The sequence below is a fragment of the Filicampus tigris genome, chromosome 1 (assembly GCF_054856515.1).
Source record: "Filicampus tigris isolate MCC_2025a chromosome 1, RoL_Ftig_1.0, whole genome shotgun sequence".
Taxonomy (NCBI): domain Eukaryota; kingdom Metazoa; phylum Chordata; class Actinopteri; order Syngnathiformes; family Syngnathidae; genus Filicampus; species Filicampus tigris.
Genome location: NC_141217.1, coordinates 36,985,971 through 37,011,061, shown reverse-complemented (window position 1 = coordinate 37,011,061; position 25,091 = coordinate 36,985,971). Strand labels below are relative to the sequence as shown.

General features: G+C 44.4%; 1 protein-coding gene across 5 annotated transcripts in view; it reads right to left on the bottom strand.

The window, feature by feature from the left end:
* camta1a (calmodulin binding transcription activator 1a) overlaps nucleotides 1-25,091 on the bottom strand; it is a 297,075-nt gene that overhangs the window by 110,609 nt on the left and 161,375 nt on the right. For all 5 annotated transcript variants that reach the window (XM_086037916.1, XM_086037898.1, XM_086037908.1 and 2 more), the window contains exon 5: nucleotides 22,787-22,922. In XM_086037916.1, the coding sequence (XP_085894042.1) occupies nucleotides 22,787-22,922 (136 nt within the window). The remainder of the gene's footprint in view (nucleotides 1-22,786; nucleotides 22,923-25,091) is intronic.

The following is a 25,091-nucleotide window of genomic DNA, read 5'->3' as shown; positions in this document are numbered from 1 at the left end:
ATGGATCAAGAAGCTGTGTGACGTGTGCAAATTGACAGGGAATCGGTGTGATTGCGCAACTACAATATTTGTCAGCACGTGACTTCCCCAAGAGAATAAAGACGTCGTGATGTCAGGATTGACAAATTGCACACGTTTCTTCCAAATTAGGAAGAAGAAATGGCACGCCATCTGTTTAGTTGATTCACCGTCGGCCGTTTACGTGATTCTCACCTTGCGAGGGCTTTTCTAATGCTTTGCTGTAGGAAGGAAAGTTTGTGAGATAGAAAACAGCGAACAGATGAGAAAAGCGCCTTTACGCCTCATAAAACAGAGATGGCGAAAGAACAAGCATTTCCTGCACACATGCTAAAAAACACAGCTACAGGCTGAGCTGCGTAGTTTGCTGGCCATCTGATCATAAGAAACCCACCGAAACCTACCGAAACCCACCACTCACAAGCTCTCTCACACTCTCTTTTCCTTTCTGTCTTTCTACCACTTTAAAGCAGGCGAGACGAATCTGAGGAAGAATAAAACATTAGAGCAGAAGAGGAGGAGAATCAAAAAAAAAAAACAAAAAAAAACAGCTGTCCAAAAAGCGATGAAGGGCCGAGATGGATTGTAAGAAAGGGGAGTCCCAATTTTTCAGACCAACTGGTGGCAGACATAAACCCATTAAGGCCGGGAGCGCATAACCGCTAGAAGCGGGAACGTTGTTGTGTCTTTGTACGTTTAAAGCCTGGAGAAAAGTACATTTTCATTTTCTTTTCTTTTTATCCAATTCTCAGTCTCTTAACTAATGAAATGCATCAGAATATATAAGTGATGGTGTCGTGAGCTTGCAGAAGAAGTGTCCGATTTTTTTCGAGTCATAATGGCGGACGCCGTCGATTGCTGGAGCTCTTAAATGAGTAACGGCAGTGATATAGACGAGGCCCTTGTGGACTTTGAACCAATAGAACCAGTTGAACGTGATATATGGTTAAGATATACGTTTCTAGACAATGACAATATCGACGTCTTTGGAACAGAATAGAGGATTGTAATTACAACTCGATTTTTTTCTAATTAAAAACACTGCTTCTCTTGCACTGACACTTTAGTTTTACATCTTGGATTGAAACAGTAAAGATGAATAAACTCGGGCCTGTTTGAAAAGCCACATGTCTAAGGTCTCAAATTATGTTTGATCATTGATGGTGATGGATCTTTTGGAATGATGTTTCTATCTGCTAAGGGGCTGAGATATTAAGTATTTTGTAGGTGTTGGATTTCTGGGAAAACGTCAGATTTTCAAGGGTCATTCCAAAGACGACCTTAGGTTTTGGGGTGTTGTTGAGCCAGGCGCTTTAGGCTTTAATGGGTTAAAGTTTGTGTGAGGCAGACCTCAGCCTCGACTACTTCAGCATCCTATTCAGGAGGGAAGCTGTCACATTTGATATCTAATAGGCCAACCGACAGCCTAAGCAGGCCTCAGCTCATGGGAGACGCCGATGCACCTATTAACCCCCGCCGGTTGTGACTCGATGTGACCGGTCACTTGCATGGCGTGTGTTTGTATTACGTGTTGTATCCCTAACCCGAACCCGAACCCTAACCCTGCCGGCACACGCCAACACCGTGTCCCCCGAAGAGCAAGGCTGAGTGGCCAACACACACTTTCTTAGTGGATTAGTGATGCTCAGCTGTATCCTTGAACCGAGGGGATGCGGCGAGGCACCCGGGGCTCATTTTTCATGGTAATGCCAGCGACCTGTCCACTGACAAAGTAAACAACACCATATGAGTGAGCACATGAGCAGGCGCCCTGTTAAGGCTCCCGCATTAGCTTCCGTGCTGCTGTCAGCAAGCTGAGGCACACGCCACTTAGACCTGCAGATTGCTCCCCGTTCAAAGGCTTTCAAAGACCTTCGTCCTCTGCACTGAAACAAACGTGCCCTCTTGTCTTTGGAGTCTTAATAGACATGTCAGCCAGGAGTGCCATTCTTCACTGTCTGCAGTGTAAAAGTGTGTTTAGGGAAAAGCAAGGCAGCAGCAGCAGCAGCAAAGCGATGCGCACAATGAATCTCCTGCTCTGGTCTTGCTGCTTGCAGGGGCACTTTTGTGACTTTGTCCCATGGGGGCCCAAGGCAGGACAGTACTTTGTGTCGCCGGGGCCAGTGAATTCTCTGCTTCAGCCATTCTTCACTAGAGGGACACTTCCCAAGAGGAGCTGCCTCTCCCTGGGCGCTGCCGCTCTCACTGGCGTCCACCTTCTGTTCACTAATGTCTGGGGGTAAAAAAAAATAAAAAATAGGTCCCAGAATGGCCCATTTAATACACCGCCTTGACTACTTCAAGCCCACTGTCCTTAGAAGGGGAGGAGAGGTCAAGCTCAACGCTGGGACGTTTGCAGTCTCTTTGAATTACAAATAAAAACAAAGCACAATTTGTCTGGAATGTAAAGCACCTTTGCAACAATATTTGGAAGAGTGAAGACCTTCTTATTTGTCAGGGAAATGCAAATGGCGGCTCATTAATGTCATCCAAGACAGCAGACATTTTGTACTTAAATCGAAGCATAACCATTGTACAGCATTGTGTTATTCTCAAAATGAATGTTATTTAGACGTTTCACCACAATGATCTCACACCTCACTAAAAATTCAACCTGGAAATTTGGTGGTGACCACAATGTTTATTTTTAAGACTCATTTCAAGTTCCCAGCAATTAAAGATTGGAGCTATCTTAGCTATATGTACCAATAATGAAACCATGTCCGGTTTTCACAATGAAAGGCATAAACAATTCTTTTATTTTTTTATTTCATTTCGTCGCCAGTGCCCCCGTAATGTGTATGCAGGTAGCCCGCCAATATATTGATTTTTTTTTTCTTGTGAATCTCATTGTTTATGCAACTTTCCCAAAATGTTTTGACACACCACCTTCATAAATCCCTCAGAGATAAAAACTAGACGGAAATCCTATGCCAAATTCATCAGGTCTATTTTTTTTTATAGGTTCGAGAATGCCTTTAGTGAAAATATACCCCATGGTCATAGAGAGCTCGGAACCAGCTCAAGCCAGTTAGTGTACCTCTATTGGAGCGATATCCAGCACTACATAGAAGGAGCTAGAGCACCACAACAGAAATGATGACAAACTGAGGCGACTTCCCGACATTGTCCAAACGTACGCAGAAAAACAACACCAATACATTCAGGAAGACCCTTTTCCTTGGATCCTCAAGAAAACGTCAACTTGAGTGTGTATCTAGTCGTCGAGAATAACAGAACCACAGCGACTAAATTTCCTGAGTACGTGGTCAGGTCTGAGCGCGAGGAATGTGATGTTTGTGCTTGCTGGGATGGCGGAAGTGCAAGGGCGGAGCTTCGACATGAGGGGGGAGGACAAAGAGCAGTGGATGCCTTGGACTTAAAGCTCCTTGACAGGCAGATCTCTTGTGAGGAATCAGCTTCCACCCTGGGGGACATCTGGCTCATTTCCTGAGAAAACAGCAGACAACCGAGACGGCAGGTGGAAGAACGCGGTCTTCATCTAGCGCGAAAAGCTTTTGTTCTGCTGGAAATGTAGACTCTTCCCAATATGCGAAAGTGCAGCGATGATACAGCAGGGTCTGTCAGCTTTAGCTTCCCTAATAAAATGAATGAAGACTTACCAGCATCGTGTTTTGTTTGCATACATATCAAAGCTGGATGGAATCAGACTGTCCCTGCGGACCGAACGTTGTGGACTGAGAATTGCAAATGAGCCACGGGCCTTGTATGCGTCCAAAGATGCGCTATTCCAGTCATCCACGTGGAAAAACTGCACAAACCGAAACAAATCATCTGCCCATCTTGATTAGTGAGCTCGTCAGGCAGCAGAATACAAATGTCTGTCTACGTAAACACTTGTTCCCCAGATAAGCCGCTGAAAGACGGCAGCCTGCAATCAATGTTTCACGCAACACAACGGCGATGTTCCCGATTCGCATGTTGCCCCCGAGGATGAGCCTGCGAGTGGCATGGAACGGGAGGGCGGGGCCAATGAAAAGTGCAAAATAGAATTTTGAAAAAAAAAAAAAAAAAAAAAAAAAAAGAAAGGAGATGAAGTGAAAACAGGGGTTGTTCGCAGAAAGGTCAGGCTGATTGTCTTTGCCCAAATATGCTGGCCTTTTCAAAATTAACTTGGCAAAGGTGATATTTTCCACAAAGGCGGCGTCATGAATCAAAGAAGCATCTCCAGTTCATCCCTGGAAAGCAAAGACACTTGGCTCCACTCGCACACTCCTGCTCGCCATCTACAGCTGACATCGGCAGCAATTAAGTCATGAACACCATGGCAGGCCTCATTTCAGAGAGGGCGAATTATAATTGCATTTTGTCCTTCATTAGTTCGGCCAAACTTTTGATCGATTGTTTTGTTGTTTGTTTTTTTCTGTCCTTTTTGGGGAAAATGTGGTTGCAATTGTTGCGTCTTTGGCTTTGATCACTTTGGGGAAAGGCTGACCGCAGAGGTTTTGTCATTTACCCGAGCCCCGGCTGTGGTCAAATCCAAAGAATTGCATCGGATACAGCTAAGAGGAAACATTTCATTCCTCTTCCTTGAAAGCGACAACACGTGGTCAAAGCGGAGCGCAACCGAATATGTTTGCTGGCGTTGGGGCCAGATAGCTTGCTCCCCAGCTAGCGTGGGTTGGTCAACCAGCTCCAATGTCCGCTTCCCACTCGATGCTGACTGCAAAGCACAACAAAGCATCGTGGCAGTGAGCGGCATCATTTCACGCTGCAAAACAACGCCGCTGCCATCACAGACTGCAAACTGAATTGAAACGACGCCCGTCCTTGTTGGACATGATTATCGAATCAAAGAATATTTAACATAATGGCACCGTTACCGACGGTTTAGGCAGACGGACAATTCGGTCCCAGGAGCAGCAGATCTGTCGAGCCGTTTGACCAGCACCAACACTGGGCCACCTGTTCCAACCCGAGACCAGGATGGAGCCATTTGCATTCTGCTCAGACCCATCTCCTGACTTCTCTCCACTTTGGCCCCCCTCCCCTGCTCCTCCGTATGTCTGCGCGCACAACTTTAAAGTTCCTCAGCGGGCAGCTCTGGCAGATAATTGAATGGCGTGGTTTGATTTAGCCTGAAATCAATTTGGGAGGGGGCTTTTCATTCATTACGCTCCTTGGCTGCGATACAGAGCTTAAAATCCTTCAAACCTTGGCAGAGGCTCAAATACCATCAATGGAAAGTGAAATTAAGTCGCAGGGAGTTGGACGGGACAAGGAGAGCCTTTTGTCTGAGGAGGTGCTCCCCAAGCCGCCTCCTCCTCCTCCTCGCCCTCACCTTTTTCCCCCCTCACCGGCTCGCTCGTCTCCTCTGCCTTTCCTCTCCTCCTTGGGAGACTCTCCTCTGTGCTCTTTGTCGCCAGCAGGTGCTGCTGTGAAATAAGGAGAGAGGCAACCGCGCACGCACTTTGACATTTGAGCCCGTTCCTTGCAGACGCCAACGTGTGGCCGGACGTGCGCGCCAACTCATGCGCGCTCACGTTGTCAGCACGTATGGGTAAGGCCGTTTGTCCTCATACGCATCACCCGCTCTCATATGCATCTTTGCCACGGATTCGCCTCGACAGCGCGGCCGACACATCGACTGCACTCACTTATACTGTAAATCAATGTAATGCAATATTCAATACGTTACACGGCATAATGGAGCATTATAGCAAGCTGTATTTGAAAACAACTTGGTGCTATCGTGAAGAAATATGGAGGTGCTTGAGCAGAGGCACATTCGCTAAGCTATTTATTAGGCGTAAGAGGAATCTTCAACACACACTGCTGGCTGGAAGGCCAGCTTTCAATCAAGAGTGGAAACATACGTGTCGGGTGGACAGCTGAAGTGAGTGAGAGGCACAAATGGCCACAGCGGAGCACAACGGGGGGTCGGATTAGCCGGGTTTTTCCTCCACTCTCCAAAGCACTTGCGTCCATAGGAACGCACGCGCCCGTTTCGTGACTTGAGACTGTGTTGGACCGCTCGAGTCTCTGCGTGTCTGTGAGCTTTTCTGACCTCGGCCGAATGCGTTTGCAGCGCGTCGGAGCCGCTAATTTCGTCGGACACAGGTCATTAGCTTGCTACTCAGCCAGCCAACAGGCGGCGGAACAAGAAGCAAAGTTTTCAAGGAAAACAGAAGGAGCCCCCATTCTCCGGCTATCATTAGTTTCTGCCTTTCAAAACTGCTGAATTGGGACACTTACCTGACTTGGCCCATTTTTGCGCCACAGGAGCCAAGATGGTGATGAATGGTTGTAAGAAAGTGTCACGCGCAGGAAGCGCAGAGAAGAGGGTTAAGGACACATCCGAGACAAAGTCCTCAACTTGAAGCAGCACGAGCAGAGTACAACTAAGCCGAATGCTACTCATCTCCGGGGTCGGCATCCAAATTTTGAGCACCCCATTTCAAGGATGAGTGACGGAACGAGACCCGTCATGGCCTTGAGAGCGATTTCGAAGCTTGCCCACGTTTGCCACGCGCCGTCATCGGCTGTTTTGAGCAAAGGCGACGGCATCGGATTCAGCGTGGAATGGAATGGTGACGACCGTTGCGCGTCTTCCTGCCGAGACGGCTTGTTCGTTGCGAGCGCCGATGATTGACAGCCTCCATCAGAGACCCCTGCTCCGTGCTTCCACAGTCCTGCAGAGACTGGTCAAAGTCATCGTCTGGCGGCTCCCCGGCGGGGCACGGGTGACACCCCTCTCTAATAATCCTGACCATCACATCCATCATGCCAACGCATGCAGCCCCACAGAGGGCACAAGCGAGGGAATCTAATCAGCCAGTCTAATTGAGGAGCGGGGCTGGCCCGTAGCCCGGCTCGGAAGCTGGCTCTGCTCTGCTCGGCCAGGCTCGGGGGACGTCAATAACACTCTGTGGGTGTCGATTCATCAGACTCCCCTAATGGCATTAGCCTTGAGAGGCTTCACTACACCCCGCTCCGCTTTCTTGCTCGCCTTCACTACTGCTGAAAACTTCCACTAGTCTCTTGCACTCGGCACACCGTCTGCGTGTATTCCACCTCCCACTCTCACAACCTTCTACCTCTCTGTTTTGCATCACCAATGATAAGATCACCTTGCCGAACAAGTTCGGCACTTGCCTGGAGAATCGAACGTCTTTATTTTTGTTTGGAAAATGTGGACTCTGTGCTGCGCTCACACTCTTTGCTGTCCTGCCTCTCCATTCTTTCACGGTCTCCTGCCCTCCCTCCTCGCCCTAATATACTCGCAAACAACATGTGGGGCATATTCCAGCTGTTTATTAAACAAAACCGTAGCTTACAGTGAGTAGGTGATGCAGCCAATTACTTCACAATTACCTGGCTAATTATGCAAAGAAGGAGAGAGAGGAGGGCTGGCAAACACCTTGGCAGAGGTGGCTGGGCTGCGTTGGCAGTTCTCGGAGCTCTCGAACGGCGAGCGATGGAGACCTTGAAGTGACGCCGCCAGAAAGAGTGCAGCTCTGAAGGACAACGTACCCCCTCACCTGCCAAAATCTTGCACTCACACCTACGCTACATCATACGCAAGGCCAAACACGCCCCGGCGCTTGTCTGCACGAGGCAGCAAGCTGAAGCCATTTGAGACCAGAACCCGTTTATTTTCGCCGCATATAAAATTTAACGGAACGTTCATGTGAGCCACAAATGCCTTTCTAGGGGCAAACGGAACCACGGTGGGGGGGAAAGAAGGAGAGGGCCTGGCATTTTCTCTGACAGGAGTTGTATAAACTCAGATGGAACATATTTTCTCTGGCTGGGTGTGAAGTAAATGGTTTGTGTCAGCTCATCACTTAAGGAGGCTTGTTGATGGCTGTAATGCTCCCAAGCTTGTGGCTTCTCCAAATCGTCGAAAAACTGCCAACCCCTCTTAACTCTCTCTACGGTCCTGCTGCGATGCTGTGGCTGGAGTCTTGTCTGTGGTCACTAAGCTTTTAGTTATGACTCCCGCAACGCGTCACTTTGGCTCACCCTCCAGTCTGTGTTACAGCTTAATTCATAAATCCTCCATCAAGAGGGACGTCCAATGACCAGCCAAAGTAAACACATGCAGAAGGGAAAATGTGGCGGATAATGACTGGTTTTGGAAGCTGAAGAAAAGGCCGACATTCGGTGATACGTGAGGGGGGAGATGAGCATATTTGCTCTTGGCAAAGTTTGCATCTTTTTGTTTTCTTTCGGTCCACCTGTCTGAGAGGCAGAATGAAATGGTCACATAAAAATGCGGTGCTAGTGAAGATGGGCACAAGGGAATTACCTTGCAGCTCCCTATCTCAAATCTGCAGGATTATAAGCTCTATTTAACACCGAGCACCACAGAGGTTTATCTCCGGATTTCACTCTGAGACAGAGCACAAAGCATGAGTGATGAAATGTCCTTCACCTTTATCGTCGCTAAACAATGTGTGTGTCTGTCTGTGTGTGTATATAAATATAAATATATATATAAATATAAATATATATAAATATATATATATATATATACACATACATATACATAGTTATATATATATATATTATATATATACGTATATACACATATACAGTATATATATATATATATATATATATATATATATATATATATATATATATATATACATATACATGTATGTATACATATATGTATATATGTATACATACACATATATCTCTCTCTCTCTCTGTATATATATATATATATATATATATATATATATATATATATATATATATATATATATATATATATATACGGTATATCTCAAATATATATATACAGTATCTCAAATCTGCAGGATTATAAACTCTATTTAACACCGAGCACCACAGAGGTTTATCTCCGGATTTCACTCTGAGACAGAGCACAAAGCATGAGTGATGAAATGTCCTTCACCTTTATCGTCGCTAAACAATGTGTGTGTCTGTCTGTGTGTGTATATAAATATAAATATATATAAATATAAATATATATATATAAATATAAATATATATAAATATATATTTAAAAATATACATACATATACATAGTTATATATATATATATATACATATATATACACATATACAGTGTATATATATATATATATATATATATATATATACATGTATGTATACATAAATGTATACATACACATATATCTCTCTCTCTCTGTATATATATATATATACAGTATATATACACACATATATACAGTATATATATATATATATATATATATATATATATATATATATATACAGTATATATACACACATATATACAGTATATATATATATATATATACACATGTGTATGTATACATATATACATACATATACACATATATACAGTACATATATATACATATACATATATACATATATGTATACATACACATATCTATCTCTCTCTCTCTCTATATATATATATATATCTATATATATATACATATATATATATATACACACACACACATATATACAGTATATATATATATATATATATATATACAGTATATATATATATATATATATATACAGTATATATATATATATATATATATATATATATATATATATATATATATATACACACACATATATTGTATATCCTCACTGTCCTGTGAAAAACATTTATGTCTGAATGTGGTTTTCAGCAGCACGATGATATTAGCTGGCTAGTGCTTGCCTCTGTTTACATGAAAGGAGGTGAGCCTGCTGGGGTGCCAGTGTGCTCCAGTGATGAACGCCTCCCATGTCCTCCCTTTCTCCTTCTCCACACTCTCTCGTGCTCCTCCCCTCCTCAGGGCGAGTATTGATCTGATCTCCTCTGCTCTCAGCCGGAGCCATGATTCATGTTGTCCTGAGTGGCTCTCACTCACCACGCGCGCACGCCGCTTACTCATGCCCTCTCTCCGTTCTCTATCTGTCCATCTGTCTGGGTCTGCCCGGTGGCCTCAGACAAGTCAACCCGCTGTCCAGGGGGACCGGCAATGGGTCCTTTATCAGATCATTACACTGGAATCTATCGTCTTACCATTCAGAACTCTTCTTCACGGAGATTAACATTTGACTACAGCCACAGGATGCACACGACTGATTCAGCTTGCGTGTAGAATCTGCTTTCAAATCAATTGCAGAATGTTTTCTGTTGATAAACGTGATACATTCTTTCTACTCTTCCAATGGGCATGGAAAACCTCCAAGACGATACAGAAATGACACTTAAGCTGTGTGTGGGGTGCCAAGCAACATCAAACTTGTACATGACCACTTGCAAGGACCGGTTCATATGGCTCAACCTTGAACGACCCATGGGCAATTCCATTACTTTTTATCGATAGACATTTAGATTTAGCGCTTATTCGCATTTAGTCACTTGACATATGAAGCAGGTCCAACACCACGCTAGTTCCTCAGACATGAAAACCAGATGAACCCCACACACAAGTCCTTTAGAAACCCAGGCAAGAACAAAAAGCCACCTACAGAAGAAACTTGCAATCTGCCTTGACCAGTTGGGCCGAAGGTAGAGGAACAGAGGGCAGCGAGAAAGAGAAAAAAATGGAGGGACCGGGGGTGGGAACAACAGCTGCATCAATAACAGTCACGAGGCAAAGACTAATCATGGAAAAATGGCCACCAGCCCTTCACGCCCACAAGGCTGTTGAATAGCAAACGAGGGGTGCCGTGGCACTCCCTGCACAGGCACCTGGAAGAAACTGCAAGTCAAGTACCAAGGCACCAATGACCCCCAAAAACTGCACGACAAGGATTACAACACCAGTTCATTTCTAAACATGAATTCTGCAAACGAATCAACAGCATGCCCCTGTGATGCAAATCTGCCACTAAATAATAAAGCAGGTACACTGCAGCACAGTGCGTCCCTTCCCATTCGGCCTGACGGCTCGTCTTCTGACCGAACAAAAACAAAGGCAAGCTGGAGACAGAGGAGGTGAGTCGGAGATGGGTCCAGGCCTTGCAGCAGCCGGGGCACATAAAAGCCCAGCTTCCGCCGAGTCCCCCGCTCCAATGTGTAGAAATTAATTGAGTGAAAAAAATCCGCTGTTTAAGGTTGAAGTGGGTTATGGGAGGCAGTGTAACAATTGTTTTCTGTTTGCCAGAGGCTATATATCGTTCATTCCGACTCTCTTTCTCCCTTCCGCTCGCTCGACCCTCGCAATCCATCCACCTCCTAACCCTCTCGTGCGCTTTTATTTTCCATGGGCTTTTTCATTCCCTTTCATCCCTTACATTGCCAGAATTTGACTGTATCCAGAACTTCATTTTCAAACATTTATAAAACAAGGGGCTCCTGTAAATATGCATGTACAGTATTCATTTATATATTTTCTTGGGTACATAATGACGGTGAAAACGGACTCCTATGTGAACACAATGATTTTGGTTTCGCTCCGCCGAGAGTCTCTGTGCATCCGCGCAAATGTACAGATGTAGCGAGACGCGTGCGCGAATATGCAAGGATGTCACGCGGTCCACATCCGTCTTAATCAGTCGACATGATAATGGTGGCACTAATGCACGAGCGATGCCCAAATACAAAGCAGAACGAGCTGAGCATCCCCTTGGGCTTCAACAAATGTCCCATTGGCTCGCGACATGCAAATGTGCAGCATCAACCCTCGCTCGTCCGTTGGTGTCGCTATCTGCTTTCGGCCGGATCTGTCAACAACACGCAGATCCAAACACAAGGCCCCTGCCCTAAAAGACAAACATAGCTTTCAAATGCAACCGTATTTCAAGAAAAACACAGATGCATATGACTGCACAAATCCATTTAGATCACAGCGCAATGGACAGTAACACTCATGTCACAGCCAGGAATTGAAAGAGAGCGCTGTAAAGTATAATACAAACACAAGAAAAGTAATGGAAACAAACCAGCACAACAAGACAATCAACCGATGACTGACGGCTGCAGGAGGTTTTATACACAGCGGTATTCCATCTCTGTTGCCCAAAGGAGAAGGGTTCAACCGGCTTCCCGCTTTAAACTCCTCCCCCGGACGCTTTCAAGTAAAGCAATCTTTCACGATCACTGGGAGGAAAGACGAGTTGCTCATACCCAATAATAATTCTATACAAGCGTTTAAACATTCTGTTTGAACTTTCCTGGTACACTCATTACACCTCCTTTGAAGAGTCAACGTTGGAACATTGCTACATTTGAATGCATTTATTAGCTACAACACACCAGCAAATTACACCAAAACCTCAACGTTGCTGGTTAATAATACATAGGCCACGTGCAGCAAGTCGGCAGAAGAAATAGCTAAGCAAAAAGAAAGTGAGAATTCAACTCGTCTCACAAACATAAATTGCCCAAAACATTTTTCAACAGATGAGGACGAAACGCAGAAGTTGGAGTTATGCACAGGAGTGTGAGTAAAGAGGAGATCTCTCCATATGAGTCTGCCACCTCCACGCGGAGGAGAATCTTAGACAACAATGCGGCTGTCTGAGAGAAATGAGCATTTTTAGTTCATATAAACAAATGGAGAAAGAAAGAAATGGAGAAAGAAAGAAAGAATTGGAGAAAGAAAGAAAGAAAGAAAGGGGCGAGACCAACCCAGAATCAGAAACCACTTTTATTGAACTGCAGGAACAACTGCCTTTGAACTCCTGATTTTAAAAAAGAATGGCACAGCAGTTGGAAGTGCAGATGCTTCCTAAGACACATTTTTTTCTTTTCTTTCTTTCAAACATTAGGGTAAAAGAGGGTCTGTAAATGTCTGGCAGTGAATGAGTTAACAGGCTTACGTTCACTATTTTTGTTTGTTATTGTCTGAGAAAATGCCGCACGTCTTCCGCGGAGAGAGGGAAGAGGCGGCGTTTTACAAAACCTCTTAGTGCCAAGAGAGTTTACAGAATGGTTGTCAAGCTATTTTCAACACTTTGCATTGGTTAATGCCCAAAAAAATAACAGACGAGGACCAATAGTATCCATCTGTGAGGAAGGGAAAAAAAAAAGGAAATTGACCATATTTGGAATCATTTGGATATATGATATGAAAAATGGTCAGTAGATGGACATCTGCGGCCCATACTCAGTTGGATGCATATGCAGCTATTGCCTTTGTTGACGAGTCTGTTTTTGTATTGTCCCACCAAGCTGGAGGCATGCATGTGCACTCAAAAAAGAAAGTACTGTGTAATCAAAACATATTCTTACAAGTCTGCATTGCGATGCTCACCTAAGACATCCTTCTGCTACTTTTCTTATCTGGTGATTTGATTTGCCAACATCATCCCACAGGAGAGAATGATTACTGGAACACATGCAGTACTAGCAGATATAATGAGCGACATGCAAAGTCCTGCAACATATCTCTCCGAAGATCTCTGGCATCCAAATGTCCTCAAATTAAGCTCAACTCACAGTGCGTCAAGTAATTTGCCTGACAGCTCCCTCTTGTTGGTGGGAAGAGAGAAGGGAAGTGGGGAGCTGCAGAGGGCAACCTCAATAAAGCTGAAAGTCTATATATGGAAGTCTTCAAGTTTTGCTACAAATTAGAATATCTCCCCGGCTGTTTTCTTGGGGATATTACCTCAGTCACCTTCATAATAAAGTAGCAGCCCCTGTGGAGACGCCTCAGCGTGACAACTCTGCAACATGAGGCAACAGGTGGCAAATTAAATTACAGGAGCTGTCGATAATGCCCTGCTTTTTGACAGTCCCCTCATACGCGTGCTCGCTAAAGCAACCTTTCCAAAATGATCCCCCAAGTCCAGCTGCTGAATTGAAACGGCGATCGCGAGGTCAACATGAAAGGCAGCGCCAGAGCTTAACTGCTGCCCAGTTATTCTGCAATTGTACAACGCGAGAGAAGAGAACTAATTATAGGAAAACTACTCTCTGGCTAAAATGGGCTCTCCCATTGGCGGGGGGGTTCGAGATTCAGGAGGGAATGCTTTAGTTCATCTGCTATTAAAACAGTACATTGCCCACATATAATATTATGCTGCTTTGGTCAACACAAAAAGTGCAGCTCCCTAAAATGTATGACTCCATTACCAAGTCGCCATGCCAAAGCTAAATAATACTAATAAGACCTTGGTGACAATTCAATTTCTATCCAGAGTGATTGTTTACACTCTGCCAGGGTGAAGTTTCCATTCCAACTTACAAGAGAAGAGCCTTTAGCTCTCTTTAGCACAGTTACATCATCTGATCTATCTGTTAACAGTCAATGGATGCCAAGTGGGCAACATGGAACACAATTTCGTGCTGTATAATGTTAGTTGCAAGAATGCAAGAGTCTATTAAATAGAATGCCTTGGTTCTTCCTCAAAATCCTGCCAAGTTGGTCGAGGAAGAACTCTCCAGAGCAAGGCCTCCAAGTAGGTGGTCCACCTCAGATCCGGTCGCGAAACCCGTACACAGTCGCCTCATAGTTGTTTAATTGTGTAAAATGGGTGGACGTTTGCGGCGGTACAGTAGCTGGATACTTTCTGCATGCATTTATTTGGTGTTTGTATGACTGCAAAGGGGACCATTGCTTGACAAGCAACCCATCTATTAATTTTGACCTCATATTGGCTTGGTTAACTGAGAGCCCCAAACGCATAAACATCCTCTACTGTACTAGCAAAGCTTCACTCACTCTACACGGGAGTAGAGGATAAAGATTTATAACCATGGTAACCGTTCCTTGAAAGATTGTGTGTCCTCCTCCGCAGTCATGAAGAACAAAGCAAAGTTCCAGAAGACGAGCAGGCAGACCAATGCAATGACTGATCATCTTTCCTGTCTGACCAGTGCCCCTTGCAAAGACCCCCCATGCAAAAAATTAAAAAATACATAAACATGATAACATTTCCTTTGAGCAATCCTTGAATGAGCTACTTGATCTTCGTTTCACAGTTGTCTTGGTGAGGGGCAGGCAAAGCATGCATGTCACCTCCTCTTTGTTTAGCGCCCTCTCACATCTGGATGGCAATCAGCTTCACTTGCAAATCAAAGCTAGCACTGCTAATGCACAGCTTTCGGCAAAATAACTCCAACGCACAAACGCAGAGGTCAATGAATATCACAAGAGCACCCAGGCCAGTCTAGACCGTACACATGCACCCCAAGCTATTCCAGAAAACATAGCGTCGCTGTCGGCTTGAAACCGTCTATGTCCAAATATGGTCAATTGGATATCTTTTCACAAATAAATACTGGTGATCTGTCCCTAAGTCATCTGTTATTTTTATGAATTCTGAACGAGTTGGAAGTGTTGAAAATAGCATGAGCACAAATCTATGAACTTTCTTCAACGTGCAACTGGCTGAGAAGTGTCATAAAATTCTGCTTTTGCCCTCACGCTTAGGCAGCCGTGCAGCATTTTGTCACCTCAGGATGGAAAAATATGCATGTTCTTTAAACAATAATGAGTGAAAATAGTAAAGTTAGATACACTTGAGTGAGCCCGTTTTGTTAATAAGAGAATGCCGAATGCTATGGTGCAGAAGGAAGCTGTCAGTCACAAAGGTTCGTTGCAGATTCATTTCTAGCTGCTTAGACAGCTCATCGTTTTATGTATTGCATCGGTCATGGCTTTCAACCTTTTGGAAATGAACCTAGGAGATGATGTAACCACAATTATTTGCTTTTGTGAAGTACCAAAGGATTTTTGGTGCGCGGCATTGGATATGTATGGCTGGTGCCGGGGCAATATTCAATAAAAGCATGGTGAATTAGTGTTTCAGAGTGGTGTTGTGTTGATGTTGATCGAGTGTTTGCTAACTCGAGCTTTATGGCATTTATGTTTTATTTCCTGGTGCCGTGATTATGGAGATGCGAGTACAGCGACAATATGCAAATGAGATACTCTGTAAAAAAAAAAAAAAAAATATATATATATATATATATATATATATATATATATATATATATATATATATATATATAAGCATACAGAACGATTTTGAATTGTAAATGTACATGTATGTACGTAAACAGATTCTTTCCCAACAGTGCTTTATAACACGGCAGCAACTTTGCTGATTAAAACGGAACAGAACCAAGAGAAAATAAACAGTACTCATCTTCATTTCACTGCCACTCCAGTTTGTTGCTACGTCCACCTTTTATTGCTGTACTTCCGCGAACCACCTAATTCATAACCTAGTGCATAGCGCCCTTGCCTGTTGAACTCTTCCACCTGCAGTCACATCCGGTTAATGGCAATTGTGTTGTATTGTTTTGTAATTCTGGCTAGACCGCCCCTAGCGGTGGAAGAAAACCACAGAATAGCCGCACCTTTATACAAGCCGCAAAACGGAGGAATATATATATATATATATATATATATATATATATATATATAAAAATCTATCACATTTCTTTATATATCATTTTTCATACATAAAAGTGCAACTCAAAGTGCTGTGCAATAAAAATGTATATGGACATTTTTATTGCACAGCACTTTGAGTTGCACTTTTATGTATGAAAAATGCTAGATAAAGAAATTATATATATATATATATATATATATATATATATATATATATATATATATGTATATATATATGTATATATATATACATATAAAGAACATTTGAATGTGAAGGTCATACACTATTGAAAGTATCGCATCCAGGGTGCAGCCACAAGCATCAACTCCATTACAGTCTTTGCAACTAATGTTTTGACATTTGTCTTCATTATTATCAATGAAGAGAGGCAATTGAGTCACCAGCATGCTCCATTAGCTTCCTTCATTGCACAGTTGCACAGCTGAAATCACACATTAGGATGGATCCAACATGAAATGACAAGTTACGGGTGCTAAGGACACAGCAGCTGATTATTTCGGTGTCCCAGCAAGGGATGAAAGGACAGTGGCGGGGCAAGGCCGAGATGGGAATGAAGGTGTTGGCCAAGAAATGTAAAGTTTGCTTTGTTTTGTTTTTTTTCTTGTGGGGAGGAGGGGTCCATATGCTAGAAGCAGCCCAACATACCTTGAGAAGAGAAGCTCATTTCAATCTGTATAATTAGCCTGTGGTAATGAAATAAGTCAGAGGTACTGCCACCTTCACTTAAGAGAAAATCGATCTAGGTTTTAGGGAGTTTATTCAAGCTGGGGAATAATGGGCAGATAGTGTGGGGGTGGTGTTGTGAGGTTAATTTTCGAGGCTCACATTAACAGCTAATCAGAAAAGCGATAGTAACGCTGGCGTAGAAGCTTGACGAGATGTCTGTGTCACCAAAAGAGAAGTTTGGCCTTGCTAAGATAATTGCATTGCAAAAGCCAAATGCACATTCGGATAGCAGAACCCGGAATTGAGATAAGGTCACTCGAAGTGAACGAAGCCAATCAGAAAACTGAAGGCGTTCCAGATACGAGGAGACTGGACATATCGGTAAGAGTGGTGCCACAAGACCCTCGTGAAATGTGGGCTAGGTAAACATTTCCGGCTTGCTTGGCGGGCTGCGGTGAGATAATCACTGACGGACATCTCTCCGGAGGTGCCCCAAATGCATGCTGGGTGCTGCTTGCTCATTTATCCAGCCGTCTGGCCAACTCACCTGGAGTGATGGGGGAGACGTCAGGAAGGCAGGCTGCTATTTCACGGCCTGTTAAGCGCTAATTCTGCAACATGCCCTGCGCTCCAATTTTAGGGAACAGGGAGCATTACCACCCGGCTCAAGGTTCTGGCTGTCTGGATGCCGGACTTGGAGGGTAGTGGAGGGTGGAGGAGAGAAAGGGCAGTAGGGAGAAAGGGAGGTGCTGGACAAAACAGGGCCGTGACATATTCGCAGAAGAATTAAAAGACTGAGAAACACAAGACCCACAGGGGATGGAACACAGTAAAATGTGTAGATGGAAAGAGGGGGGGGGGGGGGGGAGTCTTGCTCTACATGGCTCGCTGAGCCAGCACTGCAAAGCAGACGGGCCACACATCCACTCCGGCCTTGCAGAACATCCTTCCATCCATTTTTTGTCCTCACACGTGAGCAAGCTGAGCCGTGATTGGTCGTTACCAATCAGCTACCAATGAGCGATGAGCAACTGTGATGTCATTTGCAGTCGACGGCAAATGGCAAAATGGCCGCCCCCTGAGATGGATAAAAACAGCTGGATTTTGCTGCTCCCTTCATAGTCTACAAACGGAATATTCATCAGAATGGCATGTTAAGACTACATATTCTTGTCAAAAACATTTTTAGGTTGACTTTGTCTTCAATACAGTATGCCAATAAGTGTAAAAGTGTCACTTTTGAAGACTAGTTCATTTGATTTGGGAGGGTAACAGCCTTCTTTCTTTTTTTTATATAGCTATAAAGGCTCAATGAAATAATACTCCCTTATCACATTTTGCAAACACTTCAAGCATTTTGATTTGAAGAGCCACTTATTTGACAAGTGAGACTGTTCTCACCAACTTCCCACCTGCAAATTGCCTCAGCTGATCACAACTAATTAGACGAGAGCAAAAACATAACCACAGAGTCCCATTTTCCTTTTTTTTTTTCCTCCCCCAAGCGTCTTTGCTCGTTTCAGTGAGCAGCTTTTGTGCTAATGTGACTTCTGCTTTAGTACATTTTTATTACGGGTTGCATAGAACAGGCAGTTGAGGTTCAAAGGTTTGAAAACGGCGTTTATATTTACCGGTGACTTTTATTTCAACGCACAAGCAAAGTTGTAATAGTCACTACAGCATTAACATGTCAAGCTTGCTGTAACCTAAAACTCATTAGTTTCACAGTGACAGCATTTAATCAAGATCACATTTACCGTCCAACCAACGAGTCCCATATCAACATGAATGGGTTACTAATGGGTTTTATTTTTGCCAAAAAACTCGCCATAGTCCAAAAAATGAAAAATCCAATTTGATCATAACGGTAAATGGAAAAGAGTGCACTTATATAACACTTTATCTGCATCATATGTTGTCCAAAGCCCTATTCCAAGCCTCGCATGCCCTTTTAGGAAAACCTATGGAAGTGTACACCGACACACTAACTCAGCCGCGTCAACCTACAGAAAAGGTTTTCCTTTTTTAGTTTGAAATAACTTACTTGAACCTCCAAGATTCCTCACCGTACACTGGCCAACGGCAGAATCCAGGCTACTCTTTTGGACCAATTTACTTGTGTCCTGCAGGCTGCTAACTAGTCCTAAGCTTGGTTAGCTTAGGACTAGTTAGCAGGTATTTTCATGAGTGGTCTCCCTGACGAGGCCAGCGCGAGAAGCTAACAGCGAGTTACCAAAGGTGTTGATACGCTGCCGAGCTGAGCTTTATTGACTGACTGCTTAACAGTTGAATTGAATGCTCATTTGAAGGCGGTGTGCCTTCACACACGGCGTGCACTCCCCACATACAACCTTGACAAGTTCTGTGGTTTCCTACGGTCAGGGGCTGGGGAGGCATGAAGGTAACAAGAGAGAGGGCGGGGGAGAGGGACGGGACAAATGGTACTGCAAGCTATGCACCGGTTAGCCTTTTTGTTTAGCTTGTTTAGGATAACATTCATACTTTTTGTGCTCGTTAAAGAGTTTGTTGCTAGCTCGCCACTTGGACTGAAACGCATCACACACATGCTGAGACGTTAAGTGTTGCCACCCAAACATTCCTCTGTGATGACAATATACCCGTTCTGACTGGAATCCGAAAATCACACTTTGGTGTTTGTTTGCCGCGGCCGATTCACTACCCTATTCGAGTCACCAACGATTTGTGCGCCAAGCTAATATTTCGGAGATTGTTGGTGGAAGGGGACATGAGAACCAACAGATAATGTCATGTGTAGGACTACTTTTGAAAGGCGTAAAAGAAAAGCTTTTCCCATATTACTGCTTTAACAGGCCCGAGGTGGTATAGCAAAAAGCAGTTGTCTCAATGGAATTAAACATTACCAGTTACCATGAACAAATATCCAAAAGTATGAAAATATGGCTTTGGTAGACAAAGAAAATAATAGACTGTGGTTATGTAAAATACTGACATGGAAGAAGTTGGAAAGAAGGAAGGAAGTTGTATGTGTATGAAAAAATAAACACTATTTCCAAACCAAATTGGGGTACGATTGCTGTGTAATGCTAAAAAAACAGGAGATGGCTGAAACAACACACTCTACAAATATGATGGACACACCAAAAGAAATTCTACATTTTCAAGAACAAAAAAACTTAAAGAGGATTATCAACCGAAACATTTTTTTTTTCAAGAATATGTTCTTTGCAAGCCCACTAGTTGAAACAAGGAATTCTGATAAATATTGCGTTTGTGGAATAAGAGTTAATCCACCCGTTTTTAGCCATCGCCGGTGGTGGCCATTTTGTCACTTCTATCGACTGAAAATAACATCACAACTGCTCAGGTCAGGTAACGACCAATCACGTTTGACCTGTTTTCTGAAGTTGAGCCGTGATTGGTCATTACCTGAGCCCTGAAATCATTTTCAGTTGACAAGTGACAAAATGGCCGCCCCCCTGAGATAGCTAAAAAGTGGTGGATTTTGCCGCCTAATTCATATTCCACAAAGGTAATATTCATCAGAATGCCGGATTTCAACTGGTGGGCCTGCTGGGAACATATTCTTGAAAAAATGTTGTTTGGGTTGATTTCTGCGTTAAAAGAGCCAAATGCAACCACAGGTAATATTTCAAGTGCATTTTCATAGAGTTGAGCCTGACTCAAGCCGCCACCTTGCCACAAGCATCAGATGCTGTGGAAATATGTAAGAGGTCAAACAGATGGATATGTAATGTCCCAGCAGGTTATCAGACCACTGCAGGACCAGCGATGACACGGAGCCATTTGGTGCGAGTGACAAATATCTGGAGGAGTGCAAACAGAGAGCAAAGCCCCTGTTGGGAGAACGCCTGAACTTTGTCCATGTCACACCGCGAGACACAAACGCCACCGCCTGAGGTGTGTGCTACGTGTCATGTTTGGGTGTGTTTTTGCGAGCGCACATGAATCCAAATCCAAAAGCCATCAATATGTCATATCGGCTGTACATCTCCACTCCTGCTCCGCTGGCGATAAAGCAGAACCGAAACTTCAGCACTAGAGACAGCTAGGGAGGCAAAGTTTGGCTTGGAGTGGAATTGCTGATAAATCAGCCTAGCTGCCTCAACATCGCATGCCACCAGCACACATCAAGCAGAAAGGAGCCAGGGAGAGCCCAAAATAGATACAACTGGGTGTTTTATGGCTGGTATGGGAGGTGACTTGGAGTGAGGTGAGGGAGCGCGTGCTGCTCGGCGCCGCTTTGAGCAAGCAAGATTAATGTGGGCTCTCTGGAGCAACGGCAACATCCCCAGTCTTAATAAGGTACAAACAATCGGCTCCACTCCACTGCTTTCCTAGGGAAAACTATTGTTGTGCTGCATTGTTTGCCGCCGAGGCTCCTTGGAGACGGCAGCATGCCACTGTCTCCATTACAGCCCAGGGAGAGCTCAATGGTGGCAAAAAGATGCTCTCCCAGCACACCAGGCAGCGCGGCATGCCGAGGTGAGGTTGGGAGCGGGAAATACGGAGCGGGCCGGATGCGTAGAGACATGGCAGGCGGTCAGGACAGGAAGGAGAGGGGGAAATCCAATAAAGATGACAGTCAATTATTTCCCATTTGAGTTATCTGGTCCCTACTTTACATTGATTTGGTTTTTCAAACGATGATTTCGCCATTACAATTCATAAACTATCCGCATTTGCGTATTTCCTCTTCAAATACGAAGACTTGAGTGCCTGCAGCGGCGACACCCACACGAATTGCCGACGTCGGCAGTTGGCGGGAGCCTTCACACAAGTTTGCCTTTCTCTCGCCCACCGACATACGCCTTTTATCACACTTACTGCACATGCTGGCGTTCAACAGTCTGTGCAAAATATTTCATGAACGCGTGTGACATATTTCGGCGCGACTCCAAGTGCACGCCGGTGTCAGGAAAGTACCTCGCCGGCTGTCGCCAGCACGTGGCAGTTCTGCATTCCATCGGCCCAAAGGAAGTGCGGCGCTCTTCCCTTAGACGTACATCACCACTAGAGGGAGCCTCGGCTGCTTGAGGCCATGCAGACTTAGCCTCCATCTTGAAGCAGGAGTCTCGTGTTTGGCCCCAATAAATTCATCAGAACTGGTCAAACTCTTGACTGATTTTGACAAGGATTGTTTTGTTACGAATCAGATATAAAGTTATGATACCAGACATGTGGCTCATTCTATAACCGAGGCTTTCATAACATATTGAATACAGAGGCAAGATCAAATGCTTTAAAACTACAACAACAATGAACTTGACCTTACATGAAATATCCTTTTGTTTTCACATTGCTGGACAGTGTGGAATTGACTAAAGCATAATTAAAAGCTTTGAAAACAAATGTTTCAATGAAGGTCAAAATTGAAATGATCTCGGATTTCGGGTTCCTATTTTTTCTGTTGGACTCCAGAGGGGTCCTGAAGCTAGCCGCACGTCACTGCATCAAAAGAGTGTGAGAACAGGAAAACCCATCAATAAAAAAACAATGCACTGCAGGACCCAATGAATAATGGAGGAAAACTGGCATGTTGTGTTCATTTTTCTTGGTTTGTGTCTGCTTATCATTCAGATGAAAACAAGCCTCGCATTCGTATTTGCCATTCCGACTCTTCAACGGGTATGACGGTCCTGTTAACCTGTCGATTGCTCCCCTTCCTCACTTCAGACCATCAAAAGGGGAATATTCAACCCAGCGCGCACAAGTGCACAGCTTGCTGCAAATGCTGCCAAGCAGGCCCTCGGCACTTTGCGCACGCATGCACCCCGGCTGCGGCTAGGCCACTCACCTCGACTCCTTGCACCTTCAGCTTCATGTGATCCTCCCGCGTGGTCTTGCCGTCTTTCCGCTTCTTCCAGCAGTAGCCATCCTTTCTGTACTTGACCTTCTTCCTATTGTACAAGATCATCGACCCATTCTGCGGCCTGCATTGGTGGAGACGAAAAACAAGAGAGAGCGGAGGGAGAAATAGTCACCAATTGGTGGGAAAAGCCGCAGCACGGCACAGGCAGCCTGATCGCAAATGAAGGAAATGCGCCAGTGACTTGAATGTTACCGTTCCTTTGCGGTTATTCGGCGTCGGCAATGAATAAAGCTACCTGCGGCATGACTGTCGGAGTCACCGTCTAAGGGCGGCTGGAGGGACTCTCTAACACTTAGCAAGCAAAATGCACGAGGACCAGACGCGGTTCCTTATCTCTCATTCATCCAAACTAAACGAGTTCAGCGGTTTGAAAGCCCGAGAGGGAAGAGACGCTTCCATTCATAATTCATTCTCCCTCCACCAGACCACAGCCCGGAGGCTCATCATCATATCATGGAGCTATTTGATGATCATCTGCCTTTCTGCTTGCATTTCTAACAGAGACATTTGGTGCTCAGTGCTGAACATTAGCAGAAAGTGTAACATAAAACATTTACAACTCGCTCAACAATCAGCCGCCACTTGGACGGAGATGTGTGTGCGCGTATTATTATTGCTCGGCCCCGTATCATGAATCTGTGCATATGCCACACTTGCACATCACTTTAACACCCAAATGCACTCGCCAGCACACGCAGCCGGGCACGCACGCGCATGCACACAGCTGTGATGACTTGGAGCGCTCCCAAATGAGAGTGCGCGGTGGCTCAATGTGCATGAGCGCGAGTGAGAGACAGAGACAGAGACAGAGAGAGAGAGAGAGAGAGAGAGAGAGAGAGAGAGAGAGAGAGAGAGAGAGAGAGAGAGAGAGAGAGAGAGAGAGAGAGAGAGAGAGAGAGAGAGAGAGAGAGAGAGAGAGAGAGAGAGAGAGAGAGAGAGAGAGAGAAACATCCACTCAGCTGCTGGGCCTTGTTAGCTTTGAGCTCATCACTCCCACACGCGCACGCATGTGCACACCTAAATAGAAAGAGTCTCATCAAAGAAAAGAACAAAAGCCCAGTAGATTTTTGTCTCAAGGAGCAATTTCCATAATAACAAACTCCGCCGATTGCTTTGCATAGTTTTTGGCTTTTTAATGTATTTATTTGGGGAATGTTTATTTATAACGGTGCGCATCATTTTGCAGCGATGCCTTTGGGGGCCAGGGCGCACGTCTACCTCGGTATTAGTCATCAATCACTTGCTCAGCGCGTTCTCACGGGCCGGTGGGAAGAGTGGCGGCTGGTTGGGGGGGCCCCGCAGTCCCTCCTCTGTGGCATCCGACAACAATTTCTAATGAGAGACGCCGCTCGCACACTAGCCGGGTTTGCATGAAACCATGTGTTCCGATTCGAAAGGATCCGAATGACCAATCGGAATGAAAAGACGGAGGGTGGTATATTCCTTTTGCCAATTTGAACGAGCGTCATTTAAACAGATCAATCGGAACGGCCAGGCTGTGTCCGGTCTGCGCATGCTCTGTCTTGACGTAAATGCGTCGTGACGTCGTTGTATATGCACTTTAAAATGGCAGCGTCTTACCAGAGCTCGTCTGTGGCGTGATAACTTGTTCTATAGTACTGGTAACTTGTTATTTATGAGGATTCCGATTTAATACAAGGGTTAAAACAATCGCAAATACTGTGCTAAACAGATGAATGAACTCCATCTTGAAGGGCCGGAATAGATCACGTTACACGTAAACAGGTGACCAGAGAGCTTCATTCGGAATGAAGTAATAGAGGGGAAAAAAAAAAAAGTCTCCATGTAAACCTGGCTAGTGATGCGCTTCCTCCTTCCCTGTTCCACACTTGTTGGCGAAGACAACTCTCAGTTGACTTCCATTTTTGCACTCACTGTGCTGCTCAGTCAGTTAAATCCACATCATGTCGTGGATGGATTCCTTGTTGTCAACTTGGCTCGCAATCCCAACATTGACTTGCGATAGCCATGGTTAGTTTTTGGGCTCTTCTAAGGGAGTTTTAGGCCTTTTTGGGCAAAGTGCTTTGTTGTGTGACTGCAAGGCGTATCCCCAAAAACTCCTGGGAAAACCTATATTAATCAAATAATAATAACTTTAAAAGCAAAAATCGTTTTTATTGCAAGAATATGTTGTTTGTGCCCCTTATAGTATAAAGATGGTATTGCGATTAATATTGCATTCATAGAATCAGAATTAAACAGAATAATT